The 14200-nt window shown below is 33.5% G+C and overlaps 1 protein-coding gene and 1 long non-coding RNA gene across 2 annotated transcripts; both read right to left on the minus strand.

Annotated features, from left to right (window-relative positions):
• Positions 1-2330: 2330 nt before the first annotated feature.
• Positions 2331-4482, minus strand: LOC135958665 (uncharacterized). Its single transcript, XM_065509557.1, has 2 exons — positions 4419-4482; positions 2331-3688 (listed from the first exon to the last, which is right to left on the minus strand). Exons 1-2 carry the CDS (start codon positions 4480-4482, stop codon positions 2331-2333), a joined length of 1422 nt encoding a protein of 473 aa, XP_065365629.1.
• A 5773-nt stretch (positions 4483-10255) lies between these two features.
• Positions 10256-10801, minus strand: LOC135957377 (uncharacterized). The gene is made up of 3 exons (XR_010576401.1): positions 10712-10801; positions 10413-10647; positions 10256-10347 (listed from the first exon to the last, which is right to left on the minus strand). It is a non-coding gene; the product is annotated as an uncharacterized LOC135957377 (long non-coding RNA).
• Positions 10802-14200: the final 3399 nt, after the last annotated feature.

Here is a 14200-nt window from a genome sequence, read left to right on the forward strand (position 1 = left end):
TACCCAGTATGCAATGTTTTGAGACGGCTCATGTTGGGTTCAAATGGTATAAAAGTGGCGATTAATTGAAATTTAGATATAAAGTTTTTATAATAAATTTTGGTATATGGTGAAACTATATAAAATTCTACATCACTAGCTGTAAAAATAAATGAACTAAGTTGTTAACTTTCTTTTCAGTGAGCGGTCAAAGTTAGCAAATTATTGCTGTTTTTTAAAAAAAGTTTAAAAATTGGAAATATTTACAATTCAAGCGATTATTGTTAGTATTAAATCTGTTAAAAGTAAATCTTTTATAATGGAACCTTCAACATCAGGTATTAAAGTATATAGTAAACATTTTTTTTTTTATAAAAATTATGTGTATATATTTTTAATAATTTTTTTAAAAAAGGTTCAAAATTGGTATAATTTCCGTATTTAATGGGCCACAAGTATTAAGTTAGTAATAGCTGAAATTAGTTTTATAGATTTTAGAATAGTATAGGATATCAGCTTATATTTAAGAAGAAAAAAAGTCCAGATAATGCGCGGCCCTTATTTTATTTTAATTTTTGTGTTAAAACTCTGGTTGTCATTTATTTAAAAAGACCAGTAAATAATAACAATGATGAAGATAGTGAAGATGATAATGATGAAGAAGATAATAATAATGATGATGAAGATAATGATTATAATCAAGCTAATGATAAATGGCAAATTTGTGGTGAATTTGAGAATGCAGAATAATACAAATATTTTAATATATTTTTTATTAAGAAGGTAAAACGAAACCAAAGATTCAACCAAAATTTTTAAATTTTAATTTTTACATTTACTGAATTTAGTGAAAGAAAAACTGGATACAATTTTATTCTAAGAGGAATACATATTACTAGTTGGCGGATTTTGATGCATTTATTATTGTAAAATATACGCCTAAAAAATGCTTCAAAAAAATCAAAATATGACCTAAAAACTTAAAATATATGCGCTTATATTTGAGTACATAAACATAAAGTAATTAACTATGATTCGCTCAATGTCCAAAAAATACACAACAGTGTTCCCAACAGTTAGGACTCTTTAAATTATACCAGGAATTAAATAGCAAAATTTTTAAAATTATAATTGTTCTTCTAAAAAAATTAATCTTGGTATGAATGAATGTCAGTATATTGATCGTGATGTAAAGTAGCATCCAACCTTAATTTTGATCTCAGTTAAGCAAGTAGTGACTGTTTCCCTTATAGACAGTAATTGTCACTAATGTCTGATCACTTGGCTGACTCCAATTTATATATTTTGGGTAATTTTTTATGTGCTATTACATTATACATCCCATGTTATCTAGCGTAAAGACAATTGTCACTTAAGTGTCTCTAAGTAATCTATAGTGTAGTCACTTTAAATTGTATACTGCATTTGTATCTAAGTTATCCAAAAGGGTCAATTAATCCCCAGCTTACGATATCCTAGTCACGTAGCTAGTAGGGTGATCGGCCCGGTTTGTAATAACCGGTTATAACCGGTTTTTTTTGGTTATGTTGGTTTCGATGTTTTTGAAAAGCTCATATTTCGAATATCGAAGAAACCGGGTTTTTTTCCTCGAATAGCCGGTTTTTTCTATAAGTGTGTTTTTATGAGTTTAAGGGCCATTATTACAACTTGCCTTTAAGTTCCCTATAGTAAAAGTTAACTTTAAGCAATAGAAATAGGTACACTTAAAGTTAACTTTTACTATTGGGAGCTTAAATGCAAGTTGTAATAATAGTCCTTAGTGTATTAAAAACTTTAACTTTAAAAAATCGCTATACTCCAATGCATTTAAACTGTGTTTAACTCATAACAGACTATTTTAGCCTTCATAATGGGTTCACCTTTGACCCTCAAGATTTAAGGCTTAGCGTTTTCCAATTTTAGTAAAATATTCAGACTATATTTAAATTGACCTGGACGCAGGTACGGAAAAACTATAGGAAGTATTGACTCCAAAAAATGCATTTTTCCCCTTGTAAATGCACCTCAAAACCAAATCGAAAGTAGGCACAGGTTGCACTTCTTAGAACAAGCTAAAATTTTTTTTGGTGGTATTTTAGGTCATTCATTTAGGTACCGTTTCAACATTTCAAAAAATTTCATTCTAAGGTACTCTACATAGGAAAACTCATGCATTTTCGACATTATAACGATGACAGAAAAAGGGATTTTTCTACAAAATTTCGAATCATTTTTCATACTGCGTTTACTATTATTTATTTACAAAATCTCTTTTATTTACTACTATTATTTAAATTCCAAATTTTTGCACTTATAACAGATTTCTTACAACTACTTATTAATACTTAATCTTAACTTATAAACTTAAGATCCCTTAAAACTTTTGTACACATTTCTATTAAAGGCTTTCGAAAATGATCCACACTATCATCCAATATGAGAACATGATCCATTTCGATTTTATCATCTATTGCCTGTGTGTCACGATAATGCTGCAGTTGAGCAAAGGAAGTGGGTAAATCCAAAGGTTTGCATGAAGCATTCAAATAGGAAAATGGATAGTGATTGTGTAGAGTAACAACCTGTTGAGTATTGTGCAAACATTTTATGTGATAGCGCTGTTTTGTAAAGTCTTTATAGCGGTAGACATGATTCAGCATATACATGTAGGAGGGATGAGTGCGCAGCGGTACATTGTCACTGGGAAAGTAAACATTTGTTGCACAAAGGCTGGCATAGCAGTCATTTCCAGTGTCATAGCGCTTGACAACTTGCTGCCATGTTTTTAGGTTGTTGATGGGCATTATAATTTCATCGATATCCAGCAAAGCTATATATTTGTATTTGTACATATTACGATAGAAACAATCATTGTAGGGTATCAATTCATTTAGACGCCTATTCAAGGGATAGGTCTTTATGAGCCAGTGTTCTACTTCCGGCTGGCCTACTACTCCTCCCACAAGTGAAATGTTTTGTATTTCCACAAAACCTTTGGCTTGATAGTAGTTTAAAACTTTGCTGATATTGTTAAGAACTTGCAAGTGATGCATATAGACTTTATGAACCCCCAATAATTTTAACAATTCCAGCCATTCCACTAGTCGAACACTTAAATCCTGATAAGGAAAATCCAAACCTTTGACACACACCGCAAATTCTTGTTTCTCCTCTGAATTAACAGGTTTATCATAGACAATTCTTAAACTATTACTAGCTGTATCACATTGACGTCCCACCAGATTGACCACTTTGGGCGTGGGATCTCCTGTTATATTGGCATTTTTGGGCAGTTCACAGGTCATTAGGTAAGGATAGTAAACACCTGCTTTTACACCCCAAGTGGGTTCCCAAATTATTTTATACTCCCTAATGGTGGAAATAACTGGCCGATTGTCATCTTCAAACCATAATTGGCAATAAATAATGGGAAATTCATTTAGTTGATGATTGGTCATGGCCAGTATACGCACCACCGGCCCAGTTTTGGGTCGTGTATCATAATAGGCTCCATACAGCTGGAAAATGCTGTTATCTATGTAGAAAGTTTGCCAATAGGTGTTGTAGAAATTTATAACTTGTAGGGCTGGATATTGGGCGCAATTTCTAAACTTTTGCATGCTCTGCTTTGCATGACGATAAAAATATTCAATTGGTAGACTGGGTAATTTCTTTTGAAATTTGGTCACCAAATCGGTAATGGATGGTTCTGGAAGGGGAGAAAAAAAATAATTGTTAATAGTTGGAATTAAAGGGATAATCTACATATGTATATATATTTTATGTGGATCTTCTCTAGGACTATTTATATTTAAAATATCAGCTCATTCGGATCATAAATAGATTTTTTGTGATTTCTTTTTAAAATATGTGGGACCCAAGGTGGCGTGTAATTTTGCTAATTAAGTGTAAACAGCTTTATTTACAACTTTGGTATCTTTGCTGAAATTTTCCGTTAAAAATTTTCTTAGAATATTTTAATCCTTAGATGTCCTTTTTGAAAGGACTTTTTTTGATTTTCTAAAAAAAAGGGTCAAATTGACCCCTAAAGAGAGGAGCTAGAGGGTTAAGATCTTCCACAAAAATTATCCCCATGAAATTCCATAATATAACTGTCACCATAAGAATTCTCTCAGATATTAACTTACAATATTTTTTTCAGTTAGAATATTGCTCCCTTCGATCAAAAAATGAAAACTTTGACCCACTGTAAAAAATTATTCAGACCAGCTGGACTATAAGTTTATTCTAGAAAAATGCTCTACTACATGCCCTTTCAGAATTATAAGGTCGCTATTCTGTTCCAAAAATGCTGTTGGACAGCGTAATTGGAATTAAAGTCAAAATTAGTTTTATATTAGAATAATAAAGGAATCGTTAGACATCCTAAGGTCTATTGAGAAACAAGATCTAAGGGCTATGACAGATATCCCATTTACTATTCATAATACATTCTGAACACTGGCCATTAAAGATATTTAAAATCATTGTGGTTCCTGGCATTTTGAGCTTTGGTATAAGGTCCTTGACACTGTTATCGCAGGATTAGCTGGTATCATTAAAGCACTTATCAGATATTATGCTAAAATAGTGGTAAATCGTAAGGGGGATAAACTTTTTCTCACTTCCGAGCCGATAATCAGCACATCCTAACAGCCTACAGATCTATTAGCCCAGGTGTAACTCATTTACACTCCGCCATTACACTGTGGTTCCAAATCAAAATCCAGGTGGACAAAATTATGAAAATCGGTATCTTCAGAATTTGGAAAAACGAAGTTTTTTCGGAAGCTGACAATCTGATCTCCTCCAATACAAATGGGTTTTTCAATTGGACATTTTGTTTTCACGACAGAAGCGCCAGAAGTTAAAAAAATGTTGAATCATATTTTCGTTAATTTTTTTTAATATTTTACTGCTTTACTAAAATACATATATCTCAAATGTTTTACCATATATAAATTTATACTTCAAAAAGTAGATAAACATTGATATAGGCTTTTATTAAGTGTATATCTTATATTTATGGGACTCTCCATTTTCCTGTTATAGTCCTTTAAACTTGGGTCTCAAATATACTGATATTTTTTTTTCTAAGAATATTATATAGCTTGCCAAAAAAAAGGAACGTCGAAGCCCGTCCAATGACTATATACATAATTTAAAGAAACTTCTGGGGAATGTCCTTGTAAAAAAATCGTAACCGCCAGCACCCGCCGAAATACTTTTTTTTTGATTTTTACGGGATGGAATTTTTGGAAATATTTTTTTTTTATTATTGATACTGTAACTTGAAATATAGTAAATACAGATCTTTTTAAAAATTTAGTTTCAAAAACACATGAAAACGAATTTTTTTAATTTTTTTTATTAATGATTTTTATATATCTACACCCTACTGTAACTTGAGAAAAGTTTATATTGTTCTTTTAAAACTTTTTTATAGAATCGGAGACACCAATTCTATATAAAAAGAGCGCCAAATAATTTTGTCCACCTAGATTTTGATTTGGAACCACAGTGCATTACCTTGAAATTTAACACATGATATCTTAATGTCTTCAAAGTCACTTAAGAGTAGACATGAACAGTCACAATTACCTCACTTGTGACATTCACCGAAATTTTCAAGACCTTCTAGAAGAAGATCTTCCTATGAAGATGTGCCTTGATACATCTTTGAATACTGCACAAACTTCAAACAGTCAACCGGAGTCAAGAAATTCATCTCTCTCTGGCATCACTATTGGAAGGTATAGTTCTAAAATCAAGTAACAAGACTCTATAGGTCCCCATACCCGGTGTGCAAAGCACCCGATCTCGTACGAAATCTTTTTGACTTCACTGAAGCTGACTCGTCGATTCGCAATAATCTTCTTGCCACCAATCCTGTTACATAAATTACCACGAGGTTTTTTCCGGTGTCCAGGATACCCGATTTCTTACATAATCTTCGTATGGCCTGCTTGCATTTGCTTCACTAAAGCAGACTCTGAGACAACACATATGTATAACTGCTTTTGTATTAGTTTTAGAATAATATTCAAAGCTACCTAAGATGTACTTCTAGGTCATCTGTGATAGCCAGTGAAGCTTACTTATCGGCCTTATTGAGCATCTTCGTATAAATTTCAAATCTCATAGCCTGTCACCATACAGTGTTGATAAGCATTACCATGACAGTTGGTTCTATGCACCGAAATATTCACTCGGACAAGAGCTATCAACTCAGCAACAACTATTGATATAAGAACAACATTAACCTAATGTGTAGGTCTGCCCACCGATATGTAAATCTAATTTACCAATTCGGAACTATGATGCTTTAGGATTAGTAATTCTTGAGTACCTTCTTGAATATTTCCTAAGTTTTCCTTCTCTAAATTTATTTACTATTCAGGAAAAATCATAAATAGTTTGCCTCGCCAGCAAATTTTAGCTTTACACTTTCAATTTTCGACATTTTAAATCTATATCGCCTACTAAAGAGGACTACCTTTCCTAGATTGGCTTACAGTCTCTTACTTTCTCACCTTCGATTTTTGGAATTTTAAACTTGTATCGCCTGTTAAACAGAACTAACTCTGCCTTCTCCAGGCTGGCTCCCAATCCAATATTTTTATAACATGAAGAAATTTGTCAAGCATTTTATGGATTGTTGGAAGAAACGTCTCTTTAACCATTTTCAGGACGTCAAGTTTTCAAGTTTTCACTCACCTTTCTACTATTTCTACTTATACTCTTAAGCCCTTATGGTATTAAGCCTTACATTGTGCACTGCGGACATGAGATCTATTCTGACCAATGGTGTCCTTGTCTTGTGGAGAGTGATGTATATTGAAACACATCTCTCCATTCTAAGTAGGATATAGAGACATTACTGGCTGATTGAATTCCACTCCTAAAGCCAGTTTGGGGACGATACTGGACATACCTCCCCTCGATATATATCAAATGCATTTCTGCTCTAAGACTCAATGAGTCAAGCGAACTGAAGCATGGCCGTATTGGTCACAGCACTATTCTACAAAAGCTAGGCAGACTACTATTGGGGCAACGAATGGACTATATAGTTCCTACTCCTATTTTGATACGACCTTTGAAATTAAAGTACTGACAAGAGATGACTGGGCCACGAACTCTTTCCTTCGGGACGACGTGATATTAATTTAAACTGACGGCTCCAAAACGGAAACGGGCACGGGCTCAGGAACCTGAACTCGGCCTTTTGGTTTCTCTCAGACTACCTGACACCTGCGCCATTATCCAGACAGATGTCTATGCCATCTGAACAGCTGCAAGAAAAACTCAGGAACTAAATCTCGAAACTTCGACTATAATGTTATCTACGTGGTCGGTCTTGCGTCGAAATGTCTCTCTCAGACTACCTGACTCCTGCGCCGTTTTCCAGGCTGCAAGAACTCAGGAACTAAATCTCTAAACTTTGACTATAAATGTCTACGTGGGCGGTATTGCGTCGAAATGTCTTCTCCACTGTATTGATTCACTTGCTCAACTTAGACAACACCATGTTGAGTTAATATGGATTCCAGGTCACCATGGCATCCGGGGGAAAGACATTTTAAAAAAAAAAAAAAAACAAACACAAACGGCAAAGTTTTTTGCTTGTCTGCAGAAACACCCAGAGTCTCTGGCAGGAATCGAACGTGCAACCCCTGTATTGATAGTCCAGCACACTATCGTCTAGTATAAAAAACTGATCGTCCTTGGACGTTATTCTTGCACAAAGAGACATTCGTTTTCTCTTGGTGGCGATATCGTTTTTGAAAGAGGAATGGTCTTGAACTCAAGTGGTCTAATGTCACAACTTGTAGAATATCCACAATGATCTGGAACTCTGTAGCAAAGGAAAGTTCCAAAGGCTCTCTTGACTCTTGGTAGGGATACGATCGAACTTTTTACGGGTACAAATGAAAACTAGCGACTACACCAGATGAAAATGAATGATTCAGATAATAAAAGTTTTAAAAGTCGCGAACTCTAACTGGTATTTCACATTGGAGTACGAATATGATTCCAAATTATTGTCAATTTGATATTGTTGTCAAATTGATATTTGCTAAGATGGTCCAATGGGGTTAGTAGGTCTACACGATATGTTGAATCAGCATATTTATGTTGAAAAATTTGCTACCAGTACCAACATATCTTAATCCCATATGATGGGCATTTGTTAACAATTCCAACAAACGTATGTTCACAAATTTAGCATATTTACAAATTTTCATCGTTTGCTGACAAATATGTTATTTGTTAAAAAGTGTATACAAATTTGCTAACATATCTTTATATATATATAATTCTTCTGTACGTGTGTAAGTAACTGAACTACTCCTTAACGGCTGGGCCGATTTCGATGAAATGTTGTGTGTGTGTTTGAGTAGGTCCCTGGATGGTTTAGATTCACAATTGACCTATATAGGTACAATGGACATGGCACCTCCCATACAAAGTAAAAATTTATTATTGCATATCTGGAGTACTAGTATAGTGGGAGTCTTCAAACTTTGTGTGAGCTATGTCAGAACAACGTTTGCCGGGACAGCTATTAGAATATATATTTTAACATGTAGTCTTGCCTGATTTATCAATTTACTGCAAATTACACGTTACTACTGATTTAAAATGTGAATATATTGAAAATATATATTTGTTGGAAGACATTTATGCGCCTAAAATATGTTTCAAAAAAAAATCTTTGTTTTAGCATCTAAATAGTAAAAAAATAAAATTTTTAAGGTTCAAAGTGATCTTTATGAGCTATTGAAAGTGCCTAGACACGATCAGATTGCATTGATATGTTTACAAAAGTTGTTCAGCTTGACCGTAGCTACAACTTTGTCAAATATTTTTAGTGAAAATTTAAAAATCCCTGTAAGTTATTCAAAAACAAGTAAGGAAGTATGGTCGGTCAAGCCCGACCATATAATACCCTACACTAAGTAAACGAGAAAAACATTTTTCTTTTAAAATTTCAATAATTTATATTTTTGAGTGATTTTCGGAAGTGGGCCTTATATGGGGGCTATGACCAATTATGGACCGATCACCATGAAATTAGGTCGTGTGATTTATGTCTATATTAAAGTTAACTATGTTGAATTTTGTGTGTATACCAACATTTTTAAAAAAAGTTTTTACTTGTTGCACAGTGTAATTAGCCCTTTGGTATTTGGACATTCGAGAAAAACTTAGTATTATTATTCTAAAATAAACAAGTAAGAAAGTATAGTCGGTCAAGTACTGTGCAATAATTGCGCTAGATATCAAGAACACCTTCAATTCGGCGGAATGGAACAATTTAAATTCGTCTCTGCAGAATTTGAACATTCCAGAGTACCTTATAAGAATAGTAAAAGATTAATTTTCCAATAGAAACCTGTGGCGGGTGTTCCGCAAGAATCGGTCCTAGGCCCATTACTATGGAACATCATGTACGATGGTGTGATCAGGCTCCAAGTACCGGGTGAGGTGAAAATTGTTGAATTCGCGGATGATGTGGCAGTAAAAGTCCAAGCTTGGAATCTAAAATTATGTGCAGATATACGCAAAAGGGGTCATTAGAACCATTGATAAGCAGCAGGAGAGCCAATGAAGTCCTAAGGATCCAAGTTGGAAGAAGCGAAATTGTTTCCACGGAAGCAATAAAATATCTGGGAGTGATCATTTATAACCGACTAAATTTTAAACGGCATACTGAGTACTCATGGCAAAAGGCTACTAAAGTCGTGAATTCATTGGCCAGGATGATGCCAAATATACATAGGAAGCCGCAGAATACTTCTATTGAGAGTGGCAAACTCTATACTGCTAATGGGTCACACATCTGGAATAGTTCACTAAGATGCACCTCCAGGATGGACATGATGTCCATTTTCCGTAGAAGTTTATACTTTCAGCATATCGTGTAGAAACCCAACATATTGAATATGCTGAGACATTTGTTGTTATTTTTAAGCATATGGGAAACATTTGCTGTGCCAACATATCGTGTAGACTTAATATTAAGAAAATAATACTGAAATATTTGCTAGCGAATGGTTTTTTATAAGCAAAATTCATCAATGAAACATATTTATTATGATGACATCTTAATAAATTCAGTAATTCTTTATTGTGGAATATCAGTGGAATAAGTTTCATTTATAATCAGGAACGTGACTATTTTTCCAAAAATTTTATAATTCTAAAAATGTCCATGGTATACCTCGTATATATATAATTTTGTTCACACAGCTAAACAAATAAACTGAATTCCCCATGCAGATAGATAAGCATAAAAAATATGAGTAATAAAGCCCGTCCATCAATTTCTTTATATTTGTAAAATCGATGAGTTCGTGTGACCTATTTAATAGTTTATAATGTATTTTAAGATTTCTAAAATTATTTACATCATTAAAAAATCTCACCTGTAATATTATAGTCAAATTTCAAATTTGTAGCAATTTTTACTGTGGCCTCTATGTTTTTATTATTAGTTTTCACTGAGTGAATTTGCTGTTCTTGCTGCATTTGTAGTTTTCTCTCCACATTTATATAGTGATAACTGTGACCGCTATTGAAAATATTCATTAGCAGTATAATGAAAAGCCAGACAAAGGCGATCACGGTAATAAGTTTTAAGATTTGGGATTTGCGGACCATCTGGCAGGAGAAAAAAACAAAATGTATTAAGACATATTTTTTTTTAAATACTAAGAATAGTTACCTTAATTTCTTTTGTATACTTAGATGAATAAATTTTCTTTTATAATTTACTCGCTGTTTAGAATTTTAAAGCATATTTCTCTGTTAATTATGTCCATCTAAGTTTACTGTCTACTTCTAAATGCCGAAAAAATTTATTAAAATCCAATTGCCTTAATGTACTAAACTAAAGCAAATAAAACAAATAATTTTGTTTTTGTTTTTAAGTTGCCCCTTATCTTACACACCAATTTGTTGATAAATTATTATACCCCTCGATAATGTTTTGTTATGATTTAAATTTCATTTAAGAGACTCTAATAGAGAAAGAGAGAGAAATATTTAAGAGAAGTAATTTAAGGGTTTAATCATATGAAAAAACTTTTTATGTGCTGGGAAATATTGGATTGATTCAATTAATGTTTCAATCAACATTGCACAGCTAAAAATAATGAAGATAAAGATAAGAAATTCTGAATAGGTGGGGTAGGGTTCGCTCTAAAGTGTTCCATTTCCAACCTCAAATAATTAGACATTAATTTCTCCAGCGAAGAAGTTTCTGAAAACTACTTATTAAACAGAATGAAGTCTAATTGTTATATATATGCTGAGATACTGGAAAATATGTTACCAAGACACATTTGACGATAAGTCCTTAGATTTGATCCTAGACTGCACTACTTTTTTTTTGAAGAAATAGAGAAATAATGTAGGAAAACCACCAGGGTAGATAAGTCTAAGACCACATGGTGGAATGCCGAAATTGCGGAAAGACACAGCGTCTTGAATCCTATAAATCCTATCCAATATAAAAACTTAGTTAAGAAAGAGAATCCTGAAGAAATTGTGTAGAAAGCTCTACATAAATAAGTCAGCTTTAAGTATATCCTATATTCAAAAAATGGATAGATCGAGGACCACAGGTAGTCAACATACCCTAGAGATACTGATGAAAATAAATATATCAGAAAATGGCCATTTTTTCATGTTCCAACTTTGGATGCGTGTGACTTTTTATAGGGATCAGATAACTGTTAGCATGTTATTTTTATTGTTTTCGAAATTTTATAGCAAATGTAGATTTGGTTTATCTAAAAAACCAAAAAAAGATCGAGCAGAATTAAAAAAAATAAATAAATAAACTTAAATATCTCTTGAACTAAAAGAGATAACTTGCATATATTTAGATATATTTTGTAGATCTCCTCATGAACTATTTAAATTTAAATTTCAGATCTTTCGGATCATACTTGGATTTTTGGAGATATTTATAAAAAATATGAGACCCGATATGGCGTGTAATTTTGCTTATTAAGCGTAAAGGGCTCTATTTACAACTTTTGTGGCTTTGATGACCCCCAATGAAATTTTACGGCAAAAAATTTCGTAGAATATTTTAATCCTTAAATGTCCTTTTTGAAAGGATTTTTTTCGATTTTCTCAAAAAAGCGTCAATTTGACCGCTAAAGATAGGAGATAGGGGGTTAAGATCTTCCACAAAAATGATCCCCATAAAATTCCACAATATAACTCTGACAATAAGAATTCTCTCAGATATTAACTTAAACAATTTTTTTCAGTTATTATAATGCTACCTTCGATCAAAAAATTAAAACTTTGACCCACTGTAAAAAAAAATTCAGACTAGCTGGACTATAAGTTTATTCTACAAAAATGATCTACTCAACATGCCCTTTTAGAATTATAGGATCGCTAGTCTGTTCCAAAAATGCTGTTGGACAGTGTTTTAAGCGCAAATTATATTTTTAGATAAATGAAGCTGAATTTGTTCAATGGCATGGGTTAAGTTGGCTTTGAGGGCCGCTGTAGTTTGTAGCTTATTCACATACACCCGCGACTTAAGAAAACCACAGAAAGTCTACCAGGTTCAAAATGCACGTTTTCAGTGGCCAGTTCACCTCCATGAGAGATGACCATGCCCTCAAATCGCTCTTGCAGAATGTTCAATATTGCTGTGTCGTACGTAGCACCGTCCTGTTAAAACCACATGTCGTTAGTGTCTATATCATCCATTTCAAGTCAAAAGAAGCTAGAAATCATCGACCAATAGAGCTCGCCGTTAATGGTGATGGCTGGGGCCATCGTCGTTCTCAATGAAATATAGTCCGATGGCCATCAGCCGAAATTCCACGCCAAACAGTGACTTTTTCGGGATGCAGTGTACGCTCTTGGATCTCATGTGGATTCGACAATTTTATTTGTTGACTTGCCCATCATCCAGTATTGGGTCTCATCGCTGAAGATCAGGAGACAACTGAACAACATCTCTGTCATTTACAGGAGGTTGGTTATAAGTTTTGAGCAAATTAAATTTGTGACCACCCTGTTAGAACACAAGGTGAGTTACAGGGTTTCAAATTTGATCACATTTTGTTTGCAAAGCTTTGTAGAGCGCGTACACAGAGAAAACAGATTCGTGATAGCAACCGAATTTGTTTCCAATCGAATGATTCTGTACTAGTGACCAAATTTTAGAGATGTGGATACCGTATTTTGGAAGGGGTAACTAAAGTTTGGTTGCCTCAACTGAAATTCTTCTTTCTGTTGTTAGAACTGAAAAATTCTATGTGTGCAACCGAATCATTCGATTGGCAACAAATTTGGTTGCTATCACGAAACTGTTTTCTCTGTGTAACTTCTAAAAATACTGATTGATATTAAACAAAGCCAGTTTATTTCACTAAGTTATCTCTTCTAAAGGCTCCTCCAATAGGGACTTCCGAACTTTGACATTTGATAGCGGCCATATTGTTGAAGCTACATCTGATGAATTGGCTTTCAGTTATGTAATTTGTTTTGATAAATCCCCATGGACGAACATGGCGTTCAACAGCTCGTGAAATGATAAAATTGTTTTATTAAAATGGGTGTTCTGTTCCGACAACATTAAGCGCTCTACGCCCATTTTACGGTCAGGGCTATTTTGGTATGAATGACGAATTTGGAACCATACTAATCCATATGAAATCCAAGAGCATCCAATGCATACCGAAATAGTTACTCTTTGGTCTGGATTTTGAGCTGGCGGCGTCATTGGTCCAACGTACTATTGTCTTATATATGTCGTTGCAAAGGTCTTTGAAATATCTATCATTAGATATCCATGTTGACTATATTAATGACTTAGTAATCCAGATATAGGTCAAAAATCGAGGTTGTTCTGTTTTTTCCTCATATCTCAGCCATTTGTGGAGCGATTAATCTGATTCTAAATTGGAAACTTCTCGAAAGCATGTCTGATAGAATTATTGAAGATTTGGATCCCAAAGATATATGGGGTCTTCAGAAAATTGATTTCAACAGACAGATAGACGGACATGACTTAATCGACTCCGCTATCTATAAAAATCCAGAATATATATACTTTATAGGGTCGGAAAATTATATTGTGGAAATTACAAACGGAATGACAAACTTATATACCCTTCTCACAAAGGTGAAGGGTATAAAAAGTAAATATTTTTTTTCGTAAACTTGTGTAATGATCCTT

Source organism: Calliphora vicina, chromosome 4 (genome assembly GCF_958450345.1).
Source record: "Calliphora vicina chromosome 4, idCalVici1.1, whole genome shotgun sequence".
NCBI classification, from domain to species: Eukaryota; Metazoa; Arthropoda; class Insecta; order Diptera; family Calliphoridae; genus Calliphora; species Calliphora vicina.

Bases quoted from the DNA above. Each gene is read 5' to 3' on its own strand.
- LOC135958665 (XM_065509557.1), bottom strand. From the start codon at position 4,482: ATGCCAGGAACCACAATGATTTTAAATATCTTTAATGGCCAGTGTTCA. The intron at 3,689-4,418 runs GTAAATGGGATA...CTCCCCTTCCAG, and splicing joins TTCAGAATGTATTATGAATA to AACCATCCATTACCGATTTG.